The sequence below is a fragment of the Eurosta solidaginis genome, chromosome 2 (genome assembly GCF_040869045.1).
Source record: "Eurosta solidaginis isolate ZX-2024a chromosome 2, ASM4086904v1, whole genome shotgun sequence".
Classification (NCBI taxonomy): domain Eukaryota; kingdom Metazoa; phylum Arthropoda; class Insecta; order Diptera; family Tephritidae; genus Eurosta; species Eurosta solidaginis.
Window position 1 is genome coordinate 78,044,227 of NC_090320.1, and position 13,263 is coordinate 78,057,489.

The window sequence follows — 13,263 nt, forward strand, 5'->3', positions numbered from 1 at the left end:
TTACCATGTTTCATCCTTTTTTCGTATTTGGTATAGAATTATGGCATTTTTGTAATTTTTCGTAACTTTCGATATCGAAAAAGTGGCCGTTGTCATAGTCGGATTTCGTCCATTTTTTACACCAATACAAAGTGAGTTCAGATAAGTACGAGAACTGAGTTTAGTAAAGATATATCGATTTTTGCTCAAGTTATCGTATTAACGGCCGAGCGGAAGGACAGACGGACGACTGTGTAAAAAAACTGGGCGTGGCTTCAACCGATTTCGCCCTTTTTCACAGAAAACAGTTAGAAGAATCTTAGCCCCTACCAAATTTCACAAGGATTGGTAAATTTTTGTTCAACTTATGGCATTAAAAGTATCCTAGACAAATTAAATTAAAAAGGGCGGAGCCACGCCCATTTTGAAATTTTCTTTTATTTTTGTATTTTATTGCACAATATCATTACTGGAGTCGAATTTTGGCATAATTTACTTATATACTGTAAAGATATTGAATCTTTTGTTAAAATTTGACTTTAAAAAAATTTTTTTTAAAGTGGGCGTGGTCGTTCTCCGATTTTCCTAATTTTTATTAAGCATATTACTATATGTAATAGGAGTAACGTTCCTGCCAAATTTAATCATGATATCTTCAACGACTGCCAAATTACAGCTTGCAAAACTTTTAAATTACCTTCTTTTAAAAGTGGGCGGTGCCACGCCCATTGTCCAAAATTTTACTAATTTTCTATTCTGCGTCATAAGGTCAACACACCTACCAAGTTTCATCGCCTTGTCTGTCTTTGGCAATGAATTATCGCATTTTTTCTGTTTTTCGAAATTTTCGATATCGTTTCGATAGCGTGGTTATAGTCCGATATCGTTCATTTTAAATAGTGATCTGAGATGAGTGCCCAGGAACCTACATACCAAATTTCATCAAGATACCTCAAAATTTACTCAAGTTATCGTGTTAACGGACGGACGGACGGACGGACATGGCTCAATCAAATTTTTTTTCGATACTGATGATTTTGATATATGGAAGTCTATATCTATCTCGATTCCTTTATACCTGTACAACTAACCGTTATCTAATCAAAGTTAATATAATCTGTGAGCTCTGCTCAACTGAGTATAAAAATGTCGACGGAAAGTTGAACTCCCTAGTGCACAATGAGTAAGTATATATGTACATATGTACCTATTAATATCTACTTTGGAAAAAATATTTATAGTGTTTACTTACAATTCATCTGGACAATTGTAGGGCTGTGCCAATCTGTAGCCATCCTTCAAGTAATGCTCCATTTCGTATGGATCAATCTCTGCATAAGGCATCTTAGCGAGTGTGCACATTTCCCACATCAGAACTCCGAAAGACCACACATCACTACCTTCATTGAAATGTTTCTTTTGTATTGCCTCGATAGACATCCATTTAATTGGCCGGTTCTCACCGTCACCCAAACAGTTGTAGTCGGCTGGGAATAGATCGCGACTAAGAGAGCTATCAGTCAATTTAACGCGCAGTTGATCATCAATGCTGAAATTTGTCGATGAAAAAAAGAAATAAAATAAAAAAATATCAATATGTGGTATAACTATAATGAGTACTGTATACATTTTATAAATGCGCTATCAAATGTACCGTCGTGGTGTGATGGTAGCGTGCTCCGCCTACCACACCGAAGAACCTGGGTTTACGCCCGGGCAAAGCAACATCGAAATTTGAGAATTAAGTTTTTTCAATTAGAAGAAAATTTTTCTTAGCTTGGTCCCCCCTGGGCAGTGATTCGCAAGCGCTCTGAGTGTATTTCTGCCATGAAAAGCTTCTCAGTGAAAACTCATCTGCCTTTCAGATGCTGTTCGGAGTCGGCATAAAAACAAGTAGGTCGCGTCGCGCCAATTTGTATGAAAAATTAAAAAAGAAGCACGACACAAATGGGAAGAGAAGCTCGGCCTAATTTAGAGATTATTGCGCCTTACATTCATTTTATTTTAATACAAATATACAAGGGCTCTAGCTTAACTTGCAACCAATTAGAAGTAACTTAATAAAAGTTATTTGAGGAGAGATACATTTCTGATAGAAAATAACTGTTAACCTTACGTAAATGTTGTTGGGTGAGAAACTTTTATTTCAACCACAAGAATATTTACATCAGAGAATGATAGATAAAAAAGAAAATAAAAAACTCAATTAACCTTCTGGTACGGAAGAAAAACTGCTCGGTATATTTAACATTCGCGCCTTAACAGCCTGGCCAATGTTGATAAATTCGAGACTGTGAAGTATTTCGAGAGAAGGTGAGATGGCCCCTTGAGTGTGTGAGAGAGAAGTTATGGTGCTGTCTGTGATGCCGACGGCGAATATCTAAGGAGGTATAATGGTCAACTATATCAGCTTTGCCCAGATAGTGCAGCCAGGCTTCGCTGGCTAGGTCTTCTTATGCCAAAGATTGATGGAAGAGTAAAGATGTTGCAGGCGCAAACTTCGGTGGAAAGCAGCGGAGCGTAACAAAATTCTAGTAGGTCACTTCCACCACACCAAAAACTTTAACACAATTTTTAACATAATTTGAGCACAGAAATACACTGATTGGAGTTTTAGACAGTAAAAATCTGAACATATTAGCTGAATAAAAAGTGTACAAATAATTATTAAATAACAAATACACAGTGGTAGTTAACAAATTCTGCTGTGGTTGTTGTTGTTGTTGTAGCGATTAGGTTACTCCCCGAAGGATTTGGGGAGTGTTATCGATGTGATGGTCCTTTGTCGGATACAGATCCGATACGCTCCGGTAACACAGCACCATTAAGGTGCTGGCCCGACCATCTCGGGAACGATTTATATGGCCACATTGAACCTTCAGGCCATCCCTCCCTCCCCACCCCCAAGTTCCATGAGGAGATTGGGGTCGCCAGAGCCTCGTCTGTTAGTAAAACGGGATTCGCCGCTCGAAGGTGAGGTTGACAATTGGGTTGGAGAAGCTATATATTGCGCTACACAACCCCTTGAATCCCTTCTGCTGTGGTAAGTGGTGAATGTGACCTACTAGAGGTTTTGTGAAGCTTGCTTCGCACTATTTTTCGTCCCTGCAACATCTTTGCTCTTCGATTAATCTTTGGTTATGCGAATGGACGAAGACGCTCTGGCCAAAAAGGTATTTCAGTCGACACCGGAGTTTGTCATGGAGGTTTTGACATTTTTTAAGCTTCCAGTACATTATTCGGTCTATAAATCAATGCTTTAATACCGATTTACTTGATTGAAACCGACTTTCTTATGAACAATATAGTATGAATATACTTACACACAACTTCTGGTCGCAACATCTTTATGTATAACTCCGTGATTGTGCAGGTGCTCCATGGCCATTGCGAGTTGTGAGGACATCAGCACAGTCTGTATGGTGGTTACGCTTCGCGCGTAGGCAGGTTCTTGTAAGAACAACTTTAAGTTGCGCAAATTATTGCCCGCTGGATATAGCACAAATGGTGTGGTGAAATCTTCGATGGTGACACCCAAAACGGAGAGTACGTTGGGATGCGCAGCATCATAAAGCATCATGCCTTCTTGCAACAGCAAAGACACTTGCATTTGACTGGCATGTTGCGCTACCGTTTTAACCAACACTTCCTGACAATCATTGTAAGTACCTTTGTAAATGCGTCCGTACGTACCCTCCTGTACCAAACTGGACAGACGCACCCGACACTTTTGTACTGTTAATTCATTGAGACGGCGATTAAATTCCTCCGGTTCATGTTCATACTCTCGAAAAGGACGTGTGAGAGTCGCATAAGTTGGCGTAATTACTGAAGGACATACATAGATTGAATTGTGTGCAGTTGACGATATTGTGGGCAGTCGTTGGAAACTTGAAGTCTTGATAAGATGTACACCATGATTTTGACGTTTCGTCGGACCTTTAGCGCAATACGCTATAACGATAAGTGTAACCACGAGTAACAAAGCAAGTATACTACCAATTATGAGTGTGGTTACACCGCTGGTAGGTGGAGCAAGTGTCTCCTTTAACATGGGATCGAAATCGTGTAACACCGTACCTGCACCACTCATTCGCCCCCCACCCAGTAAGTTTTCATCCATTGTGTGATGCTCATCACTGCCAGCCACATGCCCACTCATACCCCCTCCGCCCAACTTGACAGTTTCGGTATCATGTGCGGCTTTACCACTTGAAGCATCTTCCATTATACTACCTTCAATTGGATGGTTAACGTGTTTGTTATTGTTACTACCAATGCCACCACCATTGCTACTACTATGGCGAGCATCATCCTGTGGTCCAGCAAGGCAAATTTTTTTACGTTTAAACATCAGATCGGTTATGTTGTTCGTCTTGCGGTCCAGTATAATTTCAATGGCAATGGTGACCTCCACTTCAGCGCCGCGTGTGCCAGAACACTTTAAACTGACAGCGAATGTCTGCGGCTCTAACGGAATTTCGCCGATGCGCGAAATATTCAGCATTGGCCTTGGTAGCACGAATGGCTGTGATGTAAGAATGTTTACACTATATGGAAGCGGATGATGGGCCAGACTTTGCCATGTGAATGATATCTCGTTGACGTTGGCCGGTACAGGGACGGCAAAGTTGAGCGCATAATCGTTGACTTGTCCATCGCGCACATAATACAGCTCAGCAGATACACCTGCAAGAGAGAAGATAACGTTCATCATTAAAATGCCACAGTAAATTCGAGTAAATTTCATAACTCAGCTCATAAAGTAAAAAGGCTGAAAACGAAAGCACCAAAACTATGAATGGCGTGAGTACAATAGGATGCAACATACAAACCTTTTAGGACCACTGCAAAATGGAAAGGATAAAGGATTGTACGCAGGAGAGAATGACGAGCATTTCCCTTTTATTGGACTTTGCTGATACTGACAGGACGATTAAGTGGTTGGCGATTAATATAAAGTGTCAGAGTTCTCTGCAATGATGGCCAAGTTATGTGAATATGAAAATGAATATGCATGGGCAAGACACATACACATATTACCACGAGGAGCTGACAATTTCCATATTATTTTTATTGGGTGTTTAAAAGAGTTGGCTACAAACTATGGTCTGGACGATAATAAAACATACGAACGCAAGTCTCTTTGTATATGTTTACGTATAATAGACTGTTTCCGAATTTTGTTTCCTTTTTTTGCGAACAGATTCAAAATATTTGTTTGTTATTTGTCCCATAAAACAATTTTATGTAATCAAAATTTGTGTTGATAGGGAAGATAAATTTCGAAGTTCGCATGAGAGAACGGCCCTTAGTCGTACAAATTAATAATAAGCACCTAGCTTACCTCGGTCTAATTCAACTAAGTCGTACGTGCTGCCAGCGTAGCTTTCACGAAGCATTCTAACAAAACGGACGAGGATAATTTTTAGCTAATGATTAAACTTTAACCTAAAGGCTACTAAAATATAAACAACACATTTTTTTTAATTAATAAAAACCTTTCACAGTTTTAATAAAACTTTCATTTAAACAGTTATTCCTCGTCACGCTGTAGTAAATATTCTCTTTGTGGTTGAAATTCTCTCCGGTTAGTATAGCATTAACACCGCTTTTGCAAAAGGCTTTAACAAAGTCTTTCAATTTGTCCGGTTAGATAAGGTTAGGTTGAGTTGGCAGCCGGTCCGTTGGGACCTCACGCAGACTCAACATGTCCATGGTGTTACCAGAAGTTTGCTCGATGACCAAACTGAACTGCTCTCACTGACGAAGCATTTTTTTAAAGAATGCGACGTCAAAAATCAGTATCCAGTCAAAATACGCATCATTAGCCTTCAGTCCCCATTTTTATTGATAAGAGTAACTTTGTTAGTATACAGCTGAAAGACCTGCATATGAGGCACCAGAGTAAAATAATAAATATAATTTTTCAATTAACTTTAAGACACAATGCTCGAAACAAATTTTTTCTGGATAAGTCTAATGTACTCACAGGACTGCACACGGAATATGTAGAGTAGTATACTGGTGATACCTTGGAAAAATAGCTCGAATTGCCAATGTGGATATAAAAAAGAGGGGAGGGTTAACATAATGCGGCTGCGAAGAAGGTATTTTTGAGCGATTAAGTCGTAAAAAGACGTCTTTATGAGCGAATCACGTTTGAAATAAAATACAAATATGGAGAGTTTTATACTTATATGTAGACTTATAATTTCACGATGATACTGTACTGTTTTAGCCCCAATTACAGGATCAAAAATGGATGGCAAGGCAGGGCTGTAGTACGTATAAAAATCGCTCAATTTAATAAACAGTTTAAGAGACCGGCCAAATTGTAATTGCATTAATTATTATACAATATTGAACCTAATTAAATATTGAAAGAAACTCGTTTTTGGCGATAGGTGGACAAATGATCGAGTTTAGTAAAAGGTTCAATGATGTCGCAGGTGAAATGATAAAAACCTCTACCTAAGGGCCGTTTTCCCATGTGAAGTTTAAAATTTTTAACAAACACAAGTTTTTTTCCAAAAAATGTTTTTGTCGGGCGAATAAACCTCAGAGGTAACATGGGAAAACGGTCCTCAATATATTAATATCTAAAGTTGGGAATTTCAAGTTTATATACAGTCAAATATTCTGTATATAAAATGCTCTTGATTTACAGGCATACCCTCAGTTTCCTCTTTCGCCTATCTCTCCAAGGGTCTAGACCAGATATCGGCGTTTCATACATCTTAAGATGGTGAGCAACTCACACAGATAGCCTGCGCTCTTTGTTTAGTGAATGGTTCGGTCTGCAATGAGCAATTGGCGTGTCAACATCGAGTGTTGGTATCGCTAGTTGCGCAGCGAAAAATATATGCACGTATTTACGTAAATACATTTTATTAATATGAATTAATTTAACTAATTTAATATGAAAAAATGCAACAGGATCTAATAGAGACTGTAAATTTTATTTGAAAATAATACTAAAAATTCTCGAAATTTGGCGAATTTTCATCAAAATTCTTAATTTTTTAGTGTATATATAGTTTTGTTGCCCATTTATTTCTAGAACAATCAGGTGTCAGTCTTAAATTCGTAAATATTAATAGTAATAGTAAAAAACGTATGTATTTATTAGGAAAATTATAGGGATCTATTTGTATATGCAAGTGGAATTTAAAGTAGTAAGTAAAAGATAATAAAAACATTTTAAGGACTACCTTTATAAAAATTGATCAAAAAGCAGGTCTTTATGAAATTCCTATCAAGCAGCATAAAATATTCGCTTGCCATTGTGCGCATCAATAATTTATTATTTATTGTGTGCTTAGCCGTTGCAGTCTAACAAGCGAATGATCAGTGAATCAATTGGTTCGTGCGATCAAAACGCTCTTACTAATACATCCACACAACATTTTTGCCGACACTTGGTCTAGACTTTTCGCGAACAGCATTCCTGATTAGTTGCTTATTTACTTATCTCATCTGCTGCGTCTCATATTCGCTGTTGTCATCTGCTCTCTTTGCGGCGCTGTACATGTGTGTGTAATGTAGTCTACGCTCTTAGCTGCTGTGTTCATGTGTGCGTAGCTGTTTGTTGTTTCATCTGCTAACATTGCTGCTGTGGTGTGCAGCATTTTTTTAAAACGGCAAAATAATGTCCCGAAACTGCTAGTATTCGCCACAATAATTGTTTAGTACAGTATTCTAATTCACTACATTGTGACTTGCAGCTGTCACTGTGGGAAGCGGGTACCGAGTACTCGATACTGGTATTCTGTCCAAATCACTTTGAGTTTTCGTTATCGAGTCCTATTGCACACGTCGGCTGATGGACTTCGCCTTCTGAGATAACCCAGCTCTCGTGCACTTTGGATTATATCGCCAGCTGAGTAAGTACGGTAACAATTTTTAAGTAAGAGGCATACATATATAGTAAACTAAATTCAACATTTTCATATATAAAGTGTTCGCTTTTAGCTCTTTTATTATTTCCTCTTCACAGATCGTGTCTCGGATTTCATGTAGTTCAGTCGCTAATGATTCCTGATTCGCTAAAATTTACTCTAGGATCTTGTAATCTGAGCTACACACAATCGTTAAGATTTCATACCAGAAATGAACTTAGGGTATCGATCTTTCCTCGTACAAGCTATATTCACCAGCACATCGACGATAGTTGTAACTGCATTTTTTAATAATTCCTATCGCGAAGTTGAACTTGAGAAAAAGGATACAGATTTTATATTATTCTAAACTGTCATAACGATTGGATAAATTAGTCGCCACCTTCCACTTTCCTTTTTCCAAATCAGTAGATGTCTCTCCGTTCCTCTACTTCCAAATAGCGGTGTCGATTGAAATACTATCTTGGTCGGAGCGTTTTCACCCATTCGCCTAACATTACCTACACAGCGAAGCCGTTGAGCTTTTATTCGCTGCACTATCTTCACATCTGCATAAATCTCATACAGCTCATCATTCGTTACACCTCCTTCTATACTCGCCGTTGGCATCAAAGACAGTGCTATTACATTTTCCAGAAAACTTATCTCCCAAGCTCTTGAAGAACCATTCCATCTTCTCTAGACACCGCTCATTATTGCAAGCCATCCATCAGGGGAAGGTACTTGTACAACCCCTAGTCAAATAAATCTGCCTCAGGCATGTTGAGAAGCGGGTAGCCACTTTAAAATGGAGGACAGGAGAAGCGTGAGAGCTTTGTTGAGCTCCCAGTTCGTGCGGACTTTACTTATACGCTTCACTATACAAGTGTCTCCCTTTTCTCTTTTCCTTTCCATCGCAAGTTTTCAGTGAGGAGTAGTCCGGAATATGCTACTACATTCCAGAGTGAATTCTCAACTTTTAAAAATGTATTTTTATTTTGTAGAGTGGCACAATCGATGTTAAGTTTTTTGAGACTATTGGTGGTTGTTTCAAATACATCAAAAAATATCAATAGTTTTGTGTTCTATCGATAGTTTTACACTTTATTTCAACAGAAATCTTTCCACATTAATATTTAAGATTGTGAGCTCAGAGAGCTCGCAGGTTTTACTTATTTTCGATGTAAATATGTATGTACGTGCAAAAATAAATATGAATTTCTTAGCAGTTGGAAATTTTTATCTAGATTATCGTACTATCGATAGTTTTGCAAGTCTACGATTTTGTATATTCCCAGCAAACATAGTCATTAGAGTGCCTCGACTAGAAAAAAAAATTGTTAGAAAAGTACACTATAATCGAGTCGAAATTGATCAGACAACTTTTGAAATTCAATTTCCTTTAGGATCCCATTGGAGAAATCCATTAGAGGTAATTTCAGTATTATATTTTTTAACGATTTTATAATGAGGTTCCATTTTTCGAGACGTTTTTTCCCCATTATTTCCCGAGTCGTCCTCTAACATTGAAGATTCGAGAGCAAGGGTAGTTATCTAATCCTCCTCTAGTCTTTATCTAACTTCAGTGTTTGTTAGGTTATAGTTTTATCCCATACATGCAAATGTATGTACGTACAACCATTATATCTAGTTAACAGTTTGGCTAACACCAAAGCCAAAGTGTCATTCGTTGCAACCATTTTGTGGGATTTTAAATCAAAGTTGATTGCGAAAAAGCGCATTTGCTTCTGACTCAGATTAGCAAACGTGGACAATGCAAATGCAAAACAACAGCAACACACTTCACTGCCAATATATTGTTAACTCGATTTCAATTTGAGAATATCCGCTGCTACTAACTTACCAACCAGCAACCATTAAAGTCTGTCTGAGGTTGTGTTTGGCAAGCAAAGGAGAGAGAGACATTGTGTTCGGTTGTGGCCCATTCAAAAACATACCGTATGTCGACAAAAAGATGCACCATTCTAAGCTCACACTATCTCTGACCATGACTTTGGGGGCATTCGATTTACTGTCCTACCACATATTCTTGTAATTGTGCCGTCATGTACGAGCTGCTGTCACACGTGTACCTTTAGTGCCACTATCATTAAAGCATATCTACATACATACTCGTTGGATGTTGTATGTAGTTTGCACTAAATAACTTTTGGCTATTGCAGCTATGTCCGTATTATCATTCCAACACTTTTATGCTTTGAATTTAATTTTTTCTATTTGTTTGGGCCTTTGATTATAGTATGCGTTAGATTGTATTAGTATCCTTTGCTTTGGTGGTGCACCAGCAATGTCTAAAAGCTGATAATTACATAACCGCATGGTGGACTTTACGAGAGCCCCGTCAACGAGAGCAGGTTAGGAAAAAAAACATTGTAACGACCCCAAATCGATATGCTTGTGGTTTAAAAACAAGCATTGAACAGCATGACGAAATGGTTGGGTCATTTCAGTTTGCTATGTGACATAAAAAAACAAAGAAATACTTTGCGCGATTTATCTCCGAGATCGTGCGCCTTTTAATTTTCCCAACAAATTGGCGGGATGGGACCTACATATTTTATGCCGACTCCGAACGGCATCTGCAAGGCATATGAGTGAATTATTTCCGGTTAGAAAAACTGTTTTCTAGTTAAGAGTTGAACCGAGGACCCTCAGAGTAGTGCACCTAAACAGTGCCACCCTGGTATGAAGTAGCAAACTAATTCACGTCTTCACACCACCAGCTTCCTGATACCAGTTCATCCCTCGTACTTTACATGCCCTAAGCGTTAACAAAACCAATTCGACTCAACGCCCAGAGAAAGCTTGAGCGCGGCTCATACGGCCATAGTAGTATAGCGCAATCAAATATTGGACGCACTGGCTACCTGACGCCGTAACTGCGCTTTGATGAGGATTTTAGAGCAACAAATAGAAGTGGAAGGTTGGCGAAACGGTACTCAAATAACGTACGAGGCGATACTCGTACACACCGATGATTCCAAACTAATGGAAAGGGTAGGGTATACTGTTAGGTTAGGTTAGCTGCCATGGTAAGAGAAGCTCACTTGGACAGCATTAATAATGTCCGTTGTGATACCACATAAAATAACGGTGACGTAGCTATAGCCACTTAGAGAATCGTTGCGTGCTGATCAGGAATCAAACAGATCCTGCAAGCTGTCAGATCACTGTAGTGTTTTTCAAGTGCGAGCAGCGCCGGATTAAAGAGTAGGCAGAATCGGGGGCCCCCGAAAAATTAAAAAGACTTCTAAAATTTTCTTACAAACATAAAATTCTAGAGAGTGAAATAAAAATATAATCAGAACTGAAAATAAATTTTACTCAAATAAATAAAACTCAATTGACCGAATTCAAAAGGCGACGACCGACAAACTGTACAAAGTTCCTAAAAAAGACATTTCCGAATCATTTGACAAATAGTATGAGCGTGCAAAGAAGTGTATCGAAGTGAAAGGAGAGTATATTGAATAGTAAAAAAGGTTTATAACTTTTCTTCAGTTGGAAGGTCATACTGGTGAAAATCTAGCGAATCAAACTTTAAAGTTTCTTACTGAAGACTGTAGTTTAGATATTCAAAATTGTAGAGGACAATAATATGGCAACGCATTAAACATGTCCGGAAGGTATAAAGGTGTGCAAGCAAGAATATTGAGTTTAAATGGGAATGCGATCTATGTTCCCTGTTCCGCACATTCCCTTAATTTGGTTGGAGTAGTAGTAGATTTTTCGCCATTATGCAGACATTATATAATTTTTTCCGCTTCCATCTATCGTTGGGGCGTATTAAAAAATATAATAAACATTGAGAAAACTTTGAAGACATCGTCAACTACACGCTGGGAAGCACATTCGAATGCGACGGAGGCAGTTTACGATTCATTTGATATCGTATTAGAGGTTCTAGAAATCATTGCTGAGTATTAATCACAAAATATTGATACTCGTTATGAGGCGACGTGTAGCGCGAATAAAATTCAAAAATTCGAATTTGGTTTAATGTTGATTTTATGGAACTCTATTTTGACTGCTATGCGTTCAATGAGTAAGTCATTGCAAAATGAAAAAGCAGATTTGCAAACGTGTGGTTTTTTGTACGGATCGATAGAAGAGAGTTTAGTTTCATTCCGTGAAAAGTTCAAGGATTTCGAGGAAAAAACAAAACAATTATTACCTGGTGCAGGATATACAGAAATCGTAAAATGTACTCGTCGTAGAAAAAACCAACCCAATGACGGAAATGCTCCAGAAGTCCAGAAGTAGAATTTTCGCCTCGCGATGATTTTAGGACAAAAGGTTTCCTCGAAATCATCGACAATCTTCACAGTGAAATCAAACGCCGTGCGAAAGTGTATATGGCAGTTTCAGAGAGATTTGCATTACTCATCAACTTTATTCTAAGTGCTGGAGACCTCCACGAAGCTATAAATAACTTAGTTCGTTTTTATTCTAGAGATTTGGAAGAATTTTTCATTGAAATGAAACAATTCCAAAGTTCACAAATAACAAACTGATCTGCCGAACGATCCTTCTCGCAATTACAAAGAATCAAAGCTGCTGAAAGAAGTACATCGCGACAAGAGCGACTCGGGTTGTTAGGTATACTTTCCATTGAGTCAGATTTATTGAACAAAATCGATATTGATGAATTTGCCGAAAACAAATGTAGAAAACGACATGTTTAAAATCTACATAGTAATTTTATTGATATTATTTCATTGTGACAATAAAATTTTTATGAAAGAATAAGTTTGTATTTTTTAATCGAAAAAAGAAGGCAACGGACGTGAAAAAAGGGCTCCCAAATTGATGGTTGCCTAGGGTCCCGCTGAGGGTTAATCCAGCCCTTGGTGCGAGTAGTTGCCGTGAAAGCGATGGAAACATTGACGGAAAGAAGCTTTAACCGCCCTCGCGTAAACTTTTAAATTGACAGGTAAGTAGAAACTAGAGCAGCATTCTTGCATAGCACTAAGCGTGTTAGACTGTAAGCAGTCCATAGAAATAGTCGGGATATATATTGGAGAACCGATCATATGGAAATATTTATATAGATACGAAAAGGCGGATGAGCTAGCCAACTTCACTAACTGTTAACATTTTTATACGTGTAGGTACGAAACAAAATAAGTTTGCTTTATGGCCATTTCAGAAAAGCAGAATGGTCATAGTGTCAATATAGTTGACAATAAAACTATTTGAAATTTGACGCTGTAACCATTTCATATGTTCATAACTTCAATTGACATTGTGGCCATTTGAAATGTTCGTTAAGTCAATTGGCGTTATGGCCGTTGATCCTTCGTCAACCCTTTATTGTCGCCAGTGTATTACTTTGCAGTTCGCTTTCTAAAGGTTCTATAGAAGACAGGCCTAAAGTAGTTTC

At 38.2% G+C, this 13,263-nt stretch overlaps 1 protein-coding gene across 6 annotated transcripts in view; it reads right to left on the reverse strand.

Annotated features, from left to right (window-relative positions):
- Window positions 1-13,263, reverse strand: part of drl (derailed) — a 380,401-nt gene that overhangs the window by 13,446 nt on the left and 353,692 nt on the right. For all 6 annotated transcript variants that reach the window (XM_067765852.1, XM_067765860.1, XM_067765861.1 and 3 more), the window contains 2 exons: window positions 3,303-4,668; window positions 1,232-1,528 (listed from right to left, as the gene is read on the reverse strand). In XM_067765852.1, the coding sequence (XP_067621953.1) occupies window positions 1,232-1,528; window positions 3,303-4,668 (1,663 nt within the window). The remainder of the gene's footprint in view (window positions 1-1,231; window positions 1,529-3,302; window positions 4,669-13,263) is intronic.